The sequence below is a fragment of the Engystomops pustulosus genome, chromosome 6, assembly GCF_040894005.1.
Source record: "Engystomops pustulosus chromosome 6, aEngPut4.maternal, whole genome shotgun sequence".
Taxonomy (NCBI): Eukaryota; Metazoa; Chordata; class Amphibia; order Anura; family Leptodactylidae; genus Engystomops; species Engystomops pustulosus.
Window position 1 is genome coordinate 91,197,883 of NC_092416.1, and position 19,803 is coordinate 91,217,685.

At 41.9% G+C, this 19,803-nt stretch overlaps 1 protein-coding gene across 2 annotated transcripts in view; it reads right to left on the reverse strand.

Annotated features, from left to right (window-relative positions):
- The window catches only part of LOC140064003 (ETS-related transcription factor Elf-4-like), a 52,444-nt gene that overhangs the window by 15,717 nt on the left and 16,924 nt on the right, over positions 1 to 19,803 (reverse strand). Inside the window, exons 2-4 of one of the 2 annotated variants that reach the window (XM_072110373.1) lie at positions 17,565 to 17,601; positions 17,084 to 17,192; positions 963 to 1,136 (exon numbers count right to left, since the gene is read on the reverse strand). In XM_072110373.1, the coding sequence (XP_071966474.1) occupies positions 963 to 1,136; positions 17,084 to 17,162 (253 nt within the window). In that variant the 5' untranslated portion in view covers positions 17,163 to 17,192; positions 17,565 to 17,601. Of the gene's footprint in view, positions 1 to 962; positions 1,137 to 17,083; positions 17,324 to 17,405; positions 17,513 to 17,564; positions 17,602 to 19,803 lie in introns of those variants that run through there. The other variant, XM_072110372.1, reaches the window with a different exon arrangement.

Consider the following 19,803-nt stretch of genomic DNA (forward strand, 5'->3'; position numbering starts at 1 on the left):
CCTAATATATGAAATATATTTTCAAAAACATCTTTAAACATTTCTTGGTTCCCTTACAAACAGGTTGTAAATTGTATAACTGTGTAACTCAATATTAGTCTTTGACCCAACATTAGAGGCATCACTTATCCTCCATTACTCTATAACAGAGATGTTTTTTTGGATGGGAGGGTGGTATTCACCTTTCAGCCAGATATTCTTGCTCTACAAGCTTCCTCTATATAAACTTAAGAGGAGAAATACACACATAACACACCTGTATAAGAGAACCACCTCAAGTAAATAAGTCATAAAGCAAATTATGAGGTCACTGAACAGCGGACTGGCAAACATTGTGCCTGATCAGACATGTACATAGCTGAGAGAAGGCAGCATTTTACTGTTAATTCCATTCACATACATAGATATAGGAGGGAAGCGGAGTCTGCAATTGCTTCAAGACTATGATTATAAAAAGAACTTTATAAAACTTAAAGAGGACCTGTCACCCCAAAATTGCCCCCCCATAACCCTCCCCCTAGCCCCTTTCTTTCTTTTTTTTAAATCTATGGTCAGAAACGCTGTTTAAACAGATCCGACCTCTTACAAACAAGAGGTCGGATCCTCATAACTGGGGAGCTGCAGTCGACTGCAGCACGCCCCCTGTCACCTAGGACCAATAGGAGAAGCCGGCAGCATGTATTGTGTAATCGCTGCCGGCTCTCCGCGATGCGGCTGCGCCGCCGCTGCACTTCCGCTAACTGTTATATATATTCCGCCGGCACTGTCAATAAGCCCGACGCGGTCGCTGTGAATAAGTTAGTGGAACAGCGGCACTATATGGCCTATAAAATACATACACAGTTTTCTGAGGCAGAATAGTTTGAGCCTAACAAAGCTATGGCCAACAGCTATTATAAGTGCATTGACAACCTTAGGTAAAATCCATGATCAAGCAATAAAGCTCTTATCAGTGTACTCACCTGTAAAGTGAGGGAGTGTTTCACTGACGCCAGTGCTGTCAGCCAGGTTACAGACATCTGAGTCACCAGAGGAATAATCAGGAGAGGTAAGATAAGCCAAAAAGGGCAAATCAATGTCATTTACATCATAACCATACTCTGAACAGTCCCAAGAACTTGGGATGGTGGGAAGTTCTGCAAAGAAAGAAAATAAGAATGGTTCAGGATAATACATGTATATATACACACCAGTACATGAGTTACTATATATATATATATGCCCCCTGCCTTGCCCCTCATTGCTATTAGGCAATTGCAATAGTCACCTGAGGCCAAGGTAAGTAAAAGTTTTATTAAATCTAGTATGCTGATTGTTAAGATAATTTTGTATGGTCCATGAATGAAGTGCTACAATCCAAAAGGCCCCTGTTAGAGAAAAATGTTTCCTTTCGCTTGCTTTGCACACTGAAAAACAGATAGCACCACACTTAATAGGGTATTCCCCAGTCATGTATTTATGACATATCCACAGGATTAGCTGTTCCTCGCTCCCCTTCCCACAGCTGGCCAAATGGAGATTGGCAAGGCATGCACATTTGTCGGGCTATGGAAAGGGAGGTCCCAGCTTTTAGCCTGTGTTTTGATCCAAGGAATGGCCCTAGGTTGCAAATTACTTCACTTGTTATTCGCCTTGGCAGCCGCTGCCAGACACTGGCCACTGAAGTGTAAAGTCCACCAATACCCCCAAGTTTTTTCTACTGCAGTTTTACCCGGTATTTCTCCACTCAAACCTTCAGGTTCCACAAATCCCTAATATTAAACCACTTCCTCTGTGTTAATGACTCTACCGAGCTTAGTATCATCTGCAAATATCAAAATTCTACTGCCTAAACCATCTATGACAGGTCTGTAGTCTGTGTTATTTAATGGCTGGTCTGGTATTCTTTGCTTTACTGTGGTAATTGGTGCTTCTATAGTGGTGGTTAGTGGTGGGGACCCAATACTGACCTCTGTGATACCTTACTGGTAACTGTGACATAATGGGGCTGTACCATAAACTGAGGTTAATCTCACTGGTCATAGCATTTGGCCACATTTTGCATATTGGTACTACATTTGCTTCACGCTAGACCCTGTCATTATTGACATATGAGAATGTTTATCATGGTATTTATCTTCTGTAAAATTTGAGCGTTTATGCCATGTGGTCATCTATATAAGCTCTTTCCTTGTGTGAAGACCAGAAAAAGGCATTTAATAGACTGGGATTTTCCTTCATTGTCATCCACAAACTCATGTTGTTATTTAGAGGGCCCGTGTGCTTCATTAAGGTATTTTAATCTCAATGGGGCTCATTTACTAAGGGTCTGTGGACCGCATTTTCGTCAGGTTTCCCGACGATTTCCATTTAACAGGGGTTTTGGGCGTACGCGATCGGATTTTGTTGCAATCGTTCTGACTTTCATCCGACACAAAACGGAAGTGTGGCTGTCAGACAACCGATGGATTCGGATTACGTGCAGGATTTAAAATTCAAATTGTGTTGCAAAACACGCACTTACAAGCACCGGGAAGAAGAAGGTGAACTCTGTCGGACCTCAGAGGGGAAGCGACAGATGCAGGAAATCAGGCCCACGAGCTACATGAATCACGCCGGACTTCATCTTTGTCGGACCGTCCGGATCGGGGATCTCGACAGGACCAGGTAAGTAAATTTGCCTCAATATCTCGCCCACACTAGGACTGGCCCACTGTGGAGTCATGCAATCAATGGTCTTCATTACAGCACAATTGAAAGACCTCTGTCTCCACATGAAGCCCCAACCAGTAATAGTTAAAATACAAGCATGGCCAGTCGGTTCCGGACACTTAAGTACTATTGCTGTAGCTGAAACAAACAATGGCCTCTTCGATCCAAATGCCACTCTACTGTAAGTGACTGTGGTATTTTTAGATGCACAGTGTGGGGGTGTGCTGCCAGGAGCTGAAGATATGAGGCGGAAAGTTCTACAGCCAGAAGTCATGACATTTATGGACACAAAGAAGACAACTTGTTGTCTGTGAGGTATTAGAGTCCACTTCTGCCTGTGTCGGATCATAACTGTAGTAACAGTGTGTGACAGCTCTCAGCATGTTTAGTTTTATTTCCATAGTGTCGATGACCTAAATCTACCTTATGTATGTGATGTGGCGACCCAAGGATGGGGTTGGTAATTAATGTTATTTGTAGAAATAAGAAAATAAGTTTTTTCTTATTGGTAACAGTTCTGCTGAGCGCTTAACACAAGGGGTAATTCTTATAACATCCCCACATTAATGCTCTGACATAATGTCACCTCTGCAGCCACAAGAGGCAATGAGAGCAACAGAGAAAGGGATTACTTTATTAATGCCTCTATAGGTTAAGAAACACACAGAGGAACTGTATGAGCCAAATGTTATTACCACATATGTAGTCCTGGCCTTCAGCATGTAGAAAAAAACTGCAAAGGAGAAGGCAAAGCACCAGTGTGTAAGAGACATATCTTTTATATTCATTAAAGGGGTTTGCTGGGACTAAAATAGGAATGACCTACAGTATACAGCACAGACCAAAAGTTTGGATATAACTTCTCTTTCAAAGAGTTTTCTGTATTTTCATGACTATAAAAATTGTAGATTCACAATTCATTGTGAAGGCATCAAAACTATGAATTAACACATGTGGAATTATATACTTAACAAAAAAGTGTGACACAACTGAAAATATGTCTTAAATTCTAGGTTTTTCAACGTAGCCACCTTTTGCTATGATTACTGATTTACATACTTTTCGCATTCTCTTGATATGCTCCAAGAGGTAGTCATCTGAAATGGAGTTCTAACAGTCTTGAAGGAGTTCCCAGAGATCCTTATCACTTGTTGGCCCTTATTCTTTCACTCTGCATTCCAGCTCACCCTAAACCATTGTGATTGGATTCAGGTCTGGTGACTTTGGAGGCCAGGTCATCTGGCATAGCACCCCATCACTCTCTTTCTTGGTAAAATAGCCCTTACACAGCCTGGAGGTGTGTTTGGGGTCATTTACCTGTTGAAAAATAAATGATGGTCCAACTAAACGCAAACCGGATAGAATAACATGATGCTGTGGTAACCATGCTGGTTGAGCATAGCTTCAATTTTGAATAAATCCCCAACAGTGTCACCAGCAAAGCATCCCCACAGCATCACAACTCCTCCTCCATGCTTCACAGTGGGAACCAGGCATGTAGAGTCCATTCGTTCACCTTTTCTGCGTCACATAAAGACACTGTGGTTGGAAACAAAGATCTCAAATTTGGATTCATCCGACCAAAGCACAGATTTCCACTGGTCTAATGTCCATTCCTTGTGTTCTTTAGCCCAAATAAGTTTCGTAGAAGTGGTTTCCTAGCAGCTATTTTATCATGAAGGCTGCTGCACAGTCTCCTCTTACCAATTGTTGTAGAGATGTGTCTGCTGCTAGAACTCTGTGTGGCACTGACCTGGTCTTTAATCTAAGCTGCTGTTAACTTGCGATTTCTGAGGCTGGTTACTCGGATGAACTTATCCCCTGCAGCAGAAGGGACTGGTTTTTACAACTGTACTTGGGGACACTTTCAAAGGTTTCCCAATTTTTCAGACTAACTGACCTTCATTTTTTAAAGTAATTATGAGCACTCGTTTTTCTTTCCTTAGCTGCTTTTTTCTTGCCATAAAACAAATTCTAACAGTCTATTCAATAGGACTGTGTATCCACCTGATGTCTGCACAACACAACTGGCGGTCCCAACCCCAATCATAAGGCAAGAAATCCCACTCATTAAATCTGACAGGGCACACCTGTGATGTAAAAATCTTTTCTGGCGACTACCTCTTGAAGTTCATGAAGAGAATGCCAAGAGACCTCAAACACTATAATCAAAGCCCTTTGAAAACATTTCAACCAAATATTAACAGAAGATGAAGCAAGGACCCATATATCATAAAAGAGGTCACATTTTATTATACAATATAAACAACATGTAATAGAAAATACTACTTAGAGAAGAATTGAAGCTAAAACATGTAACAGGTGGTCCCGCGATCCATATCGCGGATCGCGGGGTCGCCCGTGCCTCTCGGCCCTCGCCTGCGTGCTGCATGCGCAACTTACGGGTCCCGGCTCCTGCCCTGGCCTCTTCAGTTCAGGCTGCCGCTGCTCCTTTGTCCTCGGTCGTGCGTGCGCCCCCGGCTCCTAGGGCGCGCGCGCACCAACTTCTGCAGATTTAAAGGGCCAGCGCACCACTAATTGGTGCTGGCCATTTCAGGTAATCTATTTATTCCTACCTCTTCCTGTGATCCCTGCCGGATCTTTGTGCCATGTGCCTTGTAGAAAGCTTTGTTTATGCCGTGTACTGTTTATGTGAATTCCCGTTGTGACCCTGGTTCTGCTTTCGACTTCGCTTCTTTGCCGTCTGCCTTGACCTTGCTACGTCTCTGACTCCGATCCTGTGCTGCCCGTCCTGACCTCCTGCCTGTCCCCGACTACGATATTGCCTGCCGTTCTGTACCTCGACCTTGGCTGCCATTGCGGATAAGTCACGCCTGTGGAACGACCTGGTGGTACCACGTCACAGCAAGACCAAACTGCTTTGCGGCGGGCTCTGGTGAAAACCGGGTACCACTTAGACTCCGGTCCCAGGTAGTGGCTTGTGTCATCGTCCGCAGTGGTCCAGAGGATCAACAACTTCGAAGCTTGACAAAACAATAGGCAGATGGAACTCATAAAGGTGATACATAATACAATGACAAGACCACCATATTCATCATATATAAAATAGTGATTTTGCAAGTTTTCCCACTTACAAAGAATGGAGAGTTCACATCCAGACAGTCCAGAAGATCACATTGTATGATTTTTAAATAATACATGAAATAAGTATTTTATCACCCACCAACGAGCAAGAATTCTGTTTCTCTCAAAAGTGTTAGTTTACTTTAATAAGCTCCTCCTACTCAACTCCACTCCATTAATTGCACCTTTTTACCTGTATACTGCAACCTCTCCACCATTGCCAAGACCAAAGAGCTGTCTAAGAACACCAGGGACCAAATTGTAGTCATGTACCAGTCTGAGATTCGCTACAGGACAATAGGCAAGTTCCCTTGGATGAGCTCACCTCATGGGGAAAGCATGATTCTGAGAAAGGTCAGAAATCCATCCAGAATTACATTGGAGGACCTGATTGATAACATGAATTTAGCTGGGACCAAAATTTTTGTAACACACTACACTGTCATGGATTAAAATCCTGCAGGGCATAAAAAAACATGCAAAATCTGTAGTGTATTAAATACTTATTTTCTCCGCTATATTTTTTGCGAAGTTTACATTTTTTTTTTTAAAAGGCAGGGCCAATATAAAGGGAGGGGGGGGACTGTTCATTTACCCAGGGCCCCCTGTCCTAAAGGTGCCCCCTGCATGTAGACTTAGGATGTATTGCTCTTTTAATACCCCTTGGTTGAATCCCTGGACGAAGATGCTTATCATCTATCTCCTGTCTATATATCTATCATCTATCTGTCTAGTTTTCTATCTCCTTTAATTTGTCTAATTATTTATCTATCTATCTATTTATCTATCTTTCTCCTATCTATTATCTATCCATCTATTAATTAATCTTCTGTCTCTCTTCTACTGTATCTATCTATCTATCTATCTATCTATCTATCTATCTATCTTTCTATCTATGTATCTATCATCTATCTATCTATCTATCTATCTATCTATCTATCTATCTATCTCCTATCTATCTATCTTCAATCATCTTTCTCTCTTCTATCTCCCATATATGTCTCGATTCTATCATCTATCTAGCTATCTATATATAATCTACTTTGTATTTATACATCTATAAATCTATCCATCATTATCTATAAATCTTTATCATTTTTCATATTTATCTTCTATCCTCAATCTACCTATTATCTGTCTATTTTCTATAAAATTCTCCTTCAGTCCCATATTACAGATGCCTTTCCATACTACTGTGTGTAACTACAAAGTGTTATTTTTGTGCAGGGCTAAAGGAGTCTCTTACTCAATGTGACTGTTCATAAAATAGTTTTATTTTGGGGCCCTTACTTTTAGTTTTAGACTTTGTGTAAAAACAGCCCTGTTAAAAGGTATTCAGATATAACCAGACTACATAAATTTGAGATCTACGTGATTCTACTGGCCTAAAGAGTAGAGATTGGTAATTTGGACTACAACGTGAAAACTGTAAAAACACAACCTGTTAGGGAAAGGTGCAGCTTTTTTGTCAATTCCACCGCATTTGGAATTTTTTTTCAAGCTTTTCCAGTAGATTGCAGTTAAATGGAAAAATATAAAAGTAATGGCTGCGGGGGAAGTAAAAAAAAAGCAATAACTAATAAGGGCCTAATCTTTAATGGTTTTAGTAGGGCGGCACGGTGGCTGAGTGAGTAGCACTTCTGCCTTGCAGCACTGGGGTCCTGGGTTCGAATCCCACCCAGGTCAACATCTGCAAAGAGTTTGTATGTTCTCTCCGTGTTTGCGTGGGTTTCCTCCGGGTACTCCGGTTTCCTCCCACACTTCAAAACATACTGTTAGGTTGTTTAGATTGTGAGCCCCATGGGGACAGGGACCAATTTGACATGCTTTGTGCAGCGCTGTGTAATCTGTGTGCGCTATATAAATAAAGAATTATTATTAGGTGGAAAGTAGCATAAGGGTGATGCCACACGTCACGTTTTTGGACCATTTTAAAGCATGCATTTTAAGTCTGTTTGAAAACGCATGCGTTTTTGTATGTTTACCATGCGTTTGGTAACGTGACATGTGGCATCACCCTAAGCTGCTGGGCTCATGCACGATTGTCTAAGCTTGATGCAAATGTAGCAGGGAAAAGTGTCTGTATCGGTTGCAAAAACAAAATATTTCCATGATGCAAGAAGAATTATTGAAAATAAACTGCAATAAAAGTCAATTATTTTGCAATTACTGCAATTATTTAGATTCTTTTCTTGAAGTTATAATATGGCATTATTCTCGAATGAAGTGCGTTGTGTAGGCTTCTACATGATCAGGACATGTTGGTGAGTGCTTTATCTCTAAATATAGATGTTGATATACACAACAATGCTCATGACGGTAACTGCTCTGATCTCACTATCATTCTTACAGGAATCTCTTACTAGGTTCATATTCCTGTTTTACCTGTTTCCTCTTGTACACAACCAAGAATAACAAAATACTTTCAAATATTTTGTATTTGTTGCATATTAAACATGTTCACACTGCTTTTGGTGTGTGCTCACAAATCAGAGTTTGTCTACAACACATCTGCAAAGAATTTGCTGCATAATCTGCATGTGTTTATAATGTATTATGTGTTTTTCATGTATTAAAGCAGGGTTCTCCAAACTACGGCCAGCGCCCGGCCACCGCGGCCTTCGACAGTCGGGCAGGAGCCTCCGTTCATCTGGACAGGAAGCTCCTGCCCGTCATTGTATAGTGCTCAATGCGGCTGGAAACGGCTGCTCTAGCACCATTACTGGAGCGATGTGGCCAGAAGACAACCCGGTGCACATCACTCCATGAACTAGGATGCGCGGCCTTGCGATGACGTCATCACACGGGAGACTTAGGTGAGTACAGGGTTTTTATTTTTTATTAAAAAAGGCAGTAAAAAGATTGTGGTGGCCGGGGCCAATAGTTAATTATGAGGGGCAGCTTAGGAAATAATTAATTATGAGGGGCAGCATAGGAAATAATTAATTATGAGGGGCAGTATAGGAAATAATTAATGGTGGGGGGGGGGGACCATAGGAAATAATTAATTATGAGGGGCAGCATAGGAAATAATTGATGGTGGGGGGCAGCATATGAGATAATGGTGGGGGCAGCATATGAAATGGGCATGAAGTAGAACTGAAAACATGTGGCGTTTGTGTATTATTGAAGGGTTGTCAAAATGAATGTATTCTGAACTGTTGACAAATTTCGATGTTCTACTTGGTTGTTTGTACACAAGTTAATTTGTTTTTGTCATATTCACTTTGTTTGTCTGAAAGATTTACAGGCCTTTAACCCCTTCCCGACGCGCGCCGTACTAGTACGGCGCGCGCCGGGTCCCGGTGCATGGAGAGGGCTGGCGGGCCGAGCCCTCTCCATAGCCGGTAAGTCTTTGCTGCATATTGCAGCAAAGGCTTACCGGTAACACCCGCGATCGGTGCGGCTTCAAAGAGATGGCGCCGCATGGGCGCCCCATCTTGTCGTGGATCGCTGCTCCCCGATGACGTCACGGGGAGCGGCGATCCGTCGCCATGGTAACCTTGGGTGTTCCGAACACCCGAGGCTACTTCTTTTTAACCCATGCATTACAATGTGCTAATTGCACATTGTAATGCATGGGGAGTAAAATCCACATATACTGCCATACTGTAGTATGGCAGTATATGATAGGATCGATCAGACTACCTAGGGTTAGAGTACCCTAGGGAGTCTGAAAAATAGTAAAAGTAAAAATAAATAAAAGTTTAAAAAAAAAAAATAAAAATAAAAAAACCTAAAAATTCAAATCACCCCCCTTTCCCTAGAACTGATATAAAAATAAATAAACAGTAAAAATCATAAACACATTAGGTATCGCCGCGTCCGAAAATGCCCGATCTATCAAAATATGATAACGGTTTTTCACTATGTTTAACCCCGTAACGGAAAATAGCATCCAAAGTTGAAAATGGCATTTTTTTGCCATTTTGAAAAATATAAAAAAATTAATAAAAAGTGATCAAAAGGTCGCACAGTCCCAAAAATTATAGTAATGAAAACGGCATCAAAATTCGCAAAAAATGACACTATCCACAGCTCCGTACACCAAAGTATGAAAAAGTTATTGGCCCCAGAAGATGGCAAAATAAAAAAAAAATATTTTGTACAGGAGGTTTTAATTTTTTTAAATGTATGAAAACATTATAAAACCTATACAAATTTGGTATCCACGTGATCGTACCGACCCAAAGAATAAAGTAGACATGTCATTTGGGACGCAGAGTGAAAGCTGTAAAATCCAAGCCCACAAGAAAACGTCACAAATGTGGTTTTTCACCATTTTCACTGCATTTGGAATTTTTTTCCCGCTTCCCAGTACACGCCATAGAATATTAAATACCGTCACTATGAAGTGCAATTTGTTACGCAGAAAATAAGCCATAACACAGCTCTTTATGTGGAAAAATAAAAAAGTTATAGATTTTTGAAGTTGGTGAGTGAAAAATGGAAGTGAAAAAACTAAAAAAGGCCAAGTCGTTAAGGGGTTAAAAGTAACTGTGATTTAAAAAACTCCCCAGTCTCCCTCCTTCACCTTATGGCAGCAGGAAATGGCAGACAGGACAGAGAGAGCAGTGATAAAGTGTGATGTGCCAATGAAAGTCTTCATCTGTCCCATGTGCTGTGCAGCAGTTTTATTACGTAGATAGATAGACAGACATATACATAGAGAGATAGATTTAAACAAATTCATTTAAAAAGACAACATACAAATAAAAAGTCCATCAATGGTTAAATAACTAAATATACATAGATCACAGTAACCTTTATAGAGGTATAGTCCTTTTTTTCCTTAAAAACAAGTATTGCAAATTACCCAGAGAAATAACAGAGGACAAGGGACACATACACATGTATATACAGACCAAGGGTTTCGACACCACCTGATACATATCTCCTTGCTTCATCAGGGGTATGTGTGTATGTAGACCTGTGTATGTGTCCCTTGTCCCCCTTGTTATTCCTAATACATTGCCTTGGTCTGAGGATGATACCTCCTATACCTCACTACAGGTTACTGATATCTATTTATCATGTATTTTTAGTTACTAGCTGTAGTTCCCGGCATTGTCCGGGATAGTAAATAACTGCTCTTTTTTTACAACAAAATAGAATGGGTTAACAAAAAAGTAACTATAGACTGTCTCAGACTCTCTTTCAGTGACTGTCTGTTGCCGACACTCTTATTCCAGTGACTGTCTGTCGTCGGCACTCTCATTCCAGTGACTGTCTGTGGCTAGCACTCTCATTCCAGTGACTGTCTGTCGCCGGCAGTATCTTTCAGTGACTGTCTGTTGCTGGCAGTCTCATTTCAGTGACTGTCTGTCACCGGCAGTCTCATTTCAGTGACTGTCTGTCGCCTGCACTTTTATTCAAGTGACTGTCTGTCTCTGGCACTCTCCTTCCAGTGACTGTTTGTCGTTGGCAGTCTCTTTCGGTGACTGTCTATTGTTGGCAGTATCTTTGAGTGCCTGTCTGTCGCCCGCACTCTCATTCCAGTGACTGTCTGTCTCTGGCACTCTCATTCCAGTGACTATCTGTTGTCAGCAGTCTTTTTCAGTGACTGTCTGTCACCAGCAGTCTCATTTTAGTGATTGTCTTTCGCCAGCAGTCTCATTCCAGTGACTCTCTGTCACCGACACTTTCATTCCAGGGACTGTCTCTGTCACTTTGTCTATAGGGAGATTTAACAGAAGTGTCTGAGAGTAGAACTGCTCAAGTTTAATTTTTTAAACAGCTGTTTATAAAATTACAGCTAATCTCTGATTGGTTTCCATGGCCAACTGGGACAGTTTTAGCTCATACATTTCTGATAAATCTCCTGCTATCCCTGTATCCCTATCCATTGTACCTCACACATTAGCTGTCTTCTACTTATTGCCTATAGTAACCAATCACAGCTCAGAGCTCATATTAAAGGGGTTGTCCGAGTTTTTGAAAGAAAGCTAAAAGTGGCCGGGACAGGGCTGCTTAAAAAAATAAAGATGTACTTACCTCCCGGTGCCCTCCCGTATCCAGCGCTGCTGTCACTCCGGTCCGGGCGCCATGTAAACAAACATGGCCGCCGGAGCAGCGCTGGACTCAGTTCCGGCCGGACCCGACAACCTTCCGGCCCCCATACACAATGCTGTGTATAGGGACGGATAGGCGTGCCCGGCCACGGCCGGACGGAAGCTGAATCCAGCGCTGCTCCGGCGGCCATGTTTGTTTACATGGCGCCCGGACCGGAGTGACAGCAGCGCTGGATACCGGAGGGCACCGGAAGGTAACTACATCTTTATTTTTTTTAAGCAGCCCTGTCCCGGCCACTTTTATCTTTTTTTCAAAAACTCGGACAACCCCTTTAATGACCTGCGGGAGAACAGCAACCAATCATGGCACAGCTTCCAACTGCCACAGCGGCAGCAACAGACAATGGTGATTAATAAATGTATTTTGGAAAGTGTGGGGTTAAAATTTCAGCTCAAAACCTGGTCTTTGATGTTCCCTGAATCACAGGCAACAACTGTGCACTCACCGGCCACTCACCGGCCACTTATACACTCACCGGCCACTTTATTAGGTAAACCTGTCCAACCTCTCATTAACACTTAATTTCTAATCAGCCAATCACATGGCGGCAGCTCAGTGCATTTAGGCATGTAGACATGGTCAAGACAATCTCCTGCAGTTCAAACCGAGCATCAGTATGGGGAAGAAAGGTGATTTGAGTGCCTGTGAACGTGGCATGGCTGTTGGTGCCAGAAGGGCTGGTCTGAGTATTTCAGAAACTGCTGATCTACTGGGATTTTCACGTACAGCCATCTCTAGGGTTTACAGAGAATGGTCCGAAAAAGAAAAAACATCCAGTGAGCGGCAGTTCTGTGGGCGGAAATGCCTTGCTGATGCCAGAGGAGAATGGGCAGACTGGTTCGAGCTGATAGAAAGGCAACAGTGACTCAAATCGCCACCCGTTACAACCAAGGTAGGCAGAAGAGCATCTCTGAACGCACAGTACGTCGTACTTTGAGGCAGATGGGCTACAGCAGCAGAAGACCACATCGGGTGCCACTCCTTTCAGCTAAGAACAGGAAACTGAGGCTACAATTTGCACAAGCTCATCGAAATTGGACAATAGAAGTTTTGAAAAACGTTGCTTGTTCTGATGAGTCTCGATTTCTGCTGCGACATTCGGATGGTAGGGTCAGAATTTGGCGTCAACAACATGAAAGCATGGATCCATCCTGCCTTGTATCAACGGTTCAGGCTGGTGGTGGTGGTGTCATGGTGTGGGGAATATTTTCTTGGCACTCTTTGGCCCCATGGCACCAATTGAGCATCGTTGCAACACCACAGCCTACCTGAGTATTGTTGCTGACCATGTCCATCCCTTTATGACCACAATGTACCCAACATCTGATGGCTACTTTCAGCAGGATAATGCGCCATGTCATAAAGCTGGAATCATCTCAGACTGGTTTCTTGAACATGGCAATGAGGTCACTGTACTGCAATGGCCTCCACCGTCACCAGATCTCAATCCAATAGAGCATCTTTGGGATGTGGTGGAACGGGAGATTCGCATCATGGATGTGCAGCCGACAAATCTGCAGCAACGGTGTGATGCCATAATGTCAATATGGACCAAAATCTCTGAGGAATGCTTCCAGCACCTTGTTGAATCTATGCCACGAAGAATTGAGGCAGTTCTGAAGGCAAAAGGGGGTCCAACCCGTTACTAGCATGGTGTACCTAATAAAGTGGCCGGTGAGTGTATATTAGAATTGACAATTGGTGGACTTTTTCTGTGTATTTTGGCTTTTTAAATGGATTTGTTTTAATTGATCTAATAAAGTGTTATTTAATTATTTCTACATTTTGGTTTTTGTTTCCTTTTTTGTGGTGTTATTTGATTTTTGGGAACAATCTTATTTAACCTACTGGGGATACATTGTGTCCGTGCTTCATATTACTAGTATCGGTTTTGACCCTTCTGAAGTTCCAAAAGTTTTGCAATGTATATTATGTGTATATAATTCAGCCTCTTAGCTACAAGCTCCACTCTTGCCTGTGTGGGTGTGTCTAAGATGCACGAGCTATGGTCTCATTGGTCAGCAGCACGCGCTGGTGATGTCACAGTAGGAAGTTGCAGCCATTCCATCTTGTAAATTGTAGTTCTTTTCAGTACTGGAAACCATGGTTGCTATGAGCCAATAATGTTCTTAATGGGGACTGGGAGGCAAAATACTTTGAGGAATGATTCCCAGGGTCACCTGGAGCAGAATTATGTTTTTTTGGTTTATTTTTGGTCACAATGACGGTTACCCTTTAAGTAGAACTGCTCAGTTGCTCTTTAATTCCCAACACACGGTTCAAACCTCCTCAGGTCCAATAGGCTTTATACCAAACATCCATTATGTTTGAGCATTTTGTCCTTTTGTCATCCCGAGGGCTGCTAAATCTTTTTATATACTTGCCAACATTGAAAACAAAAAAAAAATAGATACCCTTTATGGACTACATTTTCTTGCAATAGTTGTATTTATCAGAAGCAAAGATTATGCCATTAACATGTATCCTCTTTTGCTATCACCTGCCCTATTTCCCCTCAAACCGGTTCTTAAATTTCTACACTCAGATGTTATCTATATATCTACAGTAATAAAAGTCCCAATGACTGTAAAAATAGTACACATTATTTCCTGAAACAACAAGGGTTTTTCCCATGTGTGGGAAATCCAATGAAATATAACCTTTGTGCCAGTACTGTAACTTTGATAAAGGAAGTCCACATATAGCTCTGACAGTGGTGTGATGTTTTACACAATGTCTACAAAAAGAAATCTCTTTTCAAATGTGGTAATATTGGCAAAAAAACGCATTTGTGTAAGTTTCTTGTGGGCTCAGTTTTACGACTTTCACTGTGTGCTCCAAATAACACCTCTGCTTTATTCTTTGGTTTGGTACGATCACGGTGATACCAAATTTATACAGGTTTTATTGTGTTTTAATACCATTTTGTCAAGCAGCTTTCGGAGGGTTAACAACCGCGATTGGTGCTAGCACCGATAGCGGGTATTAGTGGTGGGTGTTTGCTGCAATATCCAGCAAACCCCACCTCAGTATTAAGAGGGCCCAGTTCGTGAGCCCTCTTCATCCGGCCCTGCGCATGTACGGCTCAGAGCATGAAGGGGGTTAAACTTAATTTCTTCTAAAATGCAGAGAGGTTTTCGGGGAAAAATGTTTTCTGTGTGGTGGTTATAAGCTACAGGTACATGTCATTACTTGCTTGATCACAACCCGATGACAGGTTCCCCTCAACTGGTTCCCCTTTAATATAGGGCTTGCAACACACTTCTGTCGGACTGGTGAACGGTTCAACTGAGCACCGATACACCCCCTAATTTGTGTTGCATTAAATCTAATGCAGCTGTGCTACAAAAGGGTTGTGTGTGACAAAATTGCGGTGCAGACACTTCTTAGATACCTGTCCAAGCAGTTTGCACCTAAAAGAATTTTCTAAGTCAGACAGAAAACTGGTGCAAGGTCCATGGTAAATGTGCCCTAGTGTTTTTTGAGATGCAATCCAGGGGCTTCAACCACTATCACATGTTAAGGTAACATAGGGTCCCACTGCCTCTCCCTGTACACCAAGAGTGGACCAAATGCCAATTTGCATATCAATGAAAACAATTTTTTTTTAATTCTCTGCATTCAGGCAATTAATTTTCTCAAGAAAGGCATTGTTATGACCCAGGACAGTTCATCTACAAGAACCTTTATGTAGTTTATATATATATAGATGTGCATGCTCTGCTCCCTTAAACTATATTAACCCCTTAACGCTCTGCGTCGTAGCTCTATGGAGCAGAGGTATAGGGAATGTATGAAGAGGGCTCACGGGCTGAGTCCTCTTCATACAAAGGTGGGGGTTGTTGCATATTGCAGCAAACCCCCACTGCTAATAACCGCGGTCGGTGCTTGCAAAGTTGCCAGCGTCATTTAAAAGACGGTGGCGCGCGGGCGCCGCGATCTTTATTCTGATCGCCGCGCCCCCGAACGTCATCGGGGGGCGGCGATCGGTTGCCATGGTAGCCTCGGGTCTTCATTTGACCCGAGGCTTAATGGCTTCTGCAGATTTGTTACAATGAGCCAGTGGCTCAATGTAATGAATGAGCTGCAAAAATGCCATATATTGCAATACAGAAGTATTGCAGTATATGGTAGGAACGATCTGACTATCTAGGGTTAATGTACCCTAGATGGCCTAAGATATAGGGAAAAAAAAAAGTTTAAAAAAAGTTTAAAAAATAAAAAAAATTAATAAAATATTAAAAATTCAAATCACCCCCCTTTCGCTAGAACTGATATAAAACATAATAAACAGTAAAAATCACAGACACATTAGGTATCACCCGGTCTATCAAAATATAAAAACGGTTACGGCCGGTGGTGACCTCCGAGACGGAAAATGGCACCCAAATGTCCGAAATGCGACTTTTACACCTTTTTACATCACATAAAAAATGGAATAAAAAATGATGAAAATGTCGCACAGACTTCAAAATGGTAGCAATGAAAACGTTGGCTCATTTCGCAAAAAATGACACCTCACACAGCTCCGTGCGCCAAAGTATGAAAAAGTTATTAGCTTCAGAATATGGCAAAATGTTTTTTTCTTTTTTGTACACATTCGTTTAATTTTTGAAAATGTATTAAAACACAATAAAACCTATATAAATTTGGTATCACTGCGATCGCACCGAACCAAAGAATAAAGCTTAGGTGTTATTTGGAGAGCACAGTCAAAGTCGTAAAAACTGAGCCCACAAGAACGTGACGCATGTGTGTTTTTTTTTCAATTTTTCCACATTTGGAATTTTTTTTCAGCTTCACAAGTCTGTACATGTAAAAATGAAAAAGTTATGGATTTTTGAAGGTAGAGAGCGAGAAATGAGTGAAAAAACCCTGCGTTAAAGATAATGCTTGACTGATGGGGCACATTTCTGTTGGTTGTTGCCCCATAGGTAGTAATCAGTGTTGTAGACTACACCGTTATGATCCAGGCGTTATATGCAGCTTCTCATTTCACATGGAGATGGTTGGTGATTTACTGTACTTACTCTATAAACTAGGCAAAAAGTGTCCCTATCATAGCATATCTGCTACCAGAAAGTAGTGATCTAAAACACGTTTTATAATAAGTGGACTAATACAATAGGTTTCGAAATCAGATCATCCTCACTGATAGTGACTAGAAAAATGATCATGGGCCATATGACCCCAAATTTGTAAGTTCATTTTAATGAAATGACATAAAATATCTTACCTGTTAGCAATGCCTGGCTGTTCAGATCCGCTGTGAAGCTGGAGAGAAGTGTGAGGGGTAGTGCTGATGAGTGGTACATCCTGGCAGGCTCAGTAGCATGTGCATTCACCTGAGTATGTAGAGTTCAAGTCAATCACAGGCAGAGAAGACATGACAATGGCATTGTCCTTACGTGCTGAGAGGCCACATTTCTCTGTCTTCATGTGATGGGAAACTGGGCCAGAGGGGGTAAAATCCTGACTGACAAAACAGGAGGAGGAGGTTTTACTTGAGACCGGTAGGCTAGAAAGTCCCAGCTCTGCCAGTGGCTCTTTGTCTTTACCTGATCTCTATTCAGATTTCACAATGCTACTGTTCCAAGAAGCATCACGCAATGAATAGGGACCTAATCGGGGTTTCTCCTCCTCATTGTTTTTTGGGTAGTACTGCTTTCCCAGAGTTTCAGTTTAATGTAGAAGCATGGCAGTCTGCCAACTCTTACCTTGTCATTAGCTTCAGGGCACTCCCTGTAAGTTTATCTGAGAAAACAAAGAGTTACTGTGGGGTGACAGACGTGCTGCATTCTTCAGAATTAAAGGTTAGAGACAAATGATGATGACAAAATAGTCTTAATGAGAGGATGGGTTAATATGGTCAATGCCATAATCATTAAACAAATATGATGTATCTGTGGGGGTCACTCTACGGTCAATAATATTAGTTGTTACCATAATAGCACCATCTAGTGGCAGTTCCTTTAGTTTCAGCCTTAATGACCTTCTAAGGCAGTGATGGCAAACCTATTAGAGACTGAGTGCCCAAACTACAACCAAAATCCATTTATTTACCATGAAGTGCCAACATGGCATTGTAAGCAGTAACTTATTGCTACCTGTTCTTCCACATCTTTCAATCAGATAGCCCCCAATGTGGCCACCCATACAGTTGAAAGAAGGAGGACAAATTTAGACTATCATTGTACGGTCTCTCTTTACAGGAAGAATGGTGGGTCAAGCAGCATGACCTCCAAAGATAATGCATTACTGTCAAAATCTTCTCATTTTTTCTCACAGTTCCAAACAGCCAATGAAGTGTCGCTGAGAGCGGAGAGCAGTATCTTTTCATTTGCCTGGGTCTGCAGGAAGATTCAGTGTTTGGGGAACTCTGTCCTGGGGTGATGGCTTGAGTGCCCACAGAAAAGGCTCAGAGTGTCACCTGAGTGGCACCCGTGCCATAGGTTCGCCACCACTGTTCTAAGGGCTCTACATATGTCACATATGTGACTCAGTCTAAAAGAAAGTTATGTTTTTTTTTAAAGATATTCTGGTAATTTTAAGTTAGAACTATGATGTAATTAGTAGGTATCTCATCACAGGACCCTCCACTAACCATAATAAGACAGGCTTATAAGCCATGGCTTGACCCCGCTCCGCTCCCCCTCCAGGTAAGATGCGGCTGAAAGCCATGGCATTAACTGGCTATTTTTGGATGGGAAATTGTTGTGGAAAGTCTGGTCCGCATTCCTGGCCTTGTTATGGACTGTACAGGGGCATAGAGGCTGACTAGCATCTGTCTCAGTTTTCTTGCAGCTCATAGCCCTTTTGAAGGCATACGACCTACTAAGCACTGCATTGGTGGGAGAGGCTGTCTCTTAAATGGAATTAGCCACAGGATACCTATACCCCTGCACACTCATGCTACTGGGGACCAAGTAACACAAAGTCCCCAGCAGTCTTGGTTTTTAAAGTTTGATACATATAAATGAAGAATTGTTATACTAATTGAATGTTTCCACAGGGTAGGACAGGCATGCCTGATTTTTGGGTTCTGGCTACCAATGTTTACTTTACAAATGAGCTAGTTCTCTTAGATGAAAGACAAGAGTTAACTTCTGGCAACCCTGTCCCCTACATGGAAATCCATTCCTCTTTTAAACACAATAATATGGTGTAAGTCCTAGAATTAGTCGGTATTCTGTGAAGCTACTCATCTAATACAGCATCCATGGGTTAAATATATTGTGGGATAGCTGAATGTATACAGACCCCACATATAGAGCGGCAGCTGCTTTCAGTGAGTTGAGCCTATGGATGGTAAAAACAGCTTAGATTCCGATCAGACAGAAGCCTGCAAGACCCAGAAGGTCCCCATGTGAATGAAGCTCTGATGTGTCTTCCTGACCTGGGCTTCCTTTACTTCTGTGGAACTTTCTGGACATCAACAGTATGACCCAGACCCCCACACTACTAAATGGAACGCAGGTTGAGGATACGCTCCAGGCACATGGGGACATGATAGGACTTGAAGGCCCCATTGACATTGCTAGTGGTTCCAGTGGCCCAAACACCAGTAATCAGCCACCCATCTTGTACTGTAAGTATATATACCAGGCATATATGAATCCTACAGTAACTTTAAAGTGGCATTCCTATATCCAGTATAAATTACTGATGAGTAAAGATAGTTCATATATAAATATCCAGTTCACCTGTTCTGCATGTAGGTCACTTCTTATTATGCGGTATCCAAAGTCCAAATGTGAACGGTGCTCGGGTCCTGGTTGAGAAAAGGAGCCTGTGCCGCTTCAGGTGTAGCATAGAATGAAAAAAATGGTGGATCCAGCACTCATTGAAGACATGTTAAAATTGCATATTCTTTATTTAAAGTGTAACTGTCATTTCAAAAAGCTTTTGATATGTTGTAGCGCAGGTAATTTTAAGCTCTTTTGCAATTGGATTAGT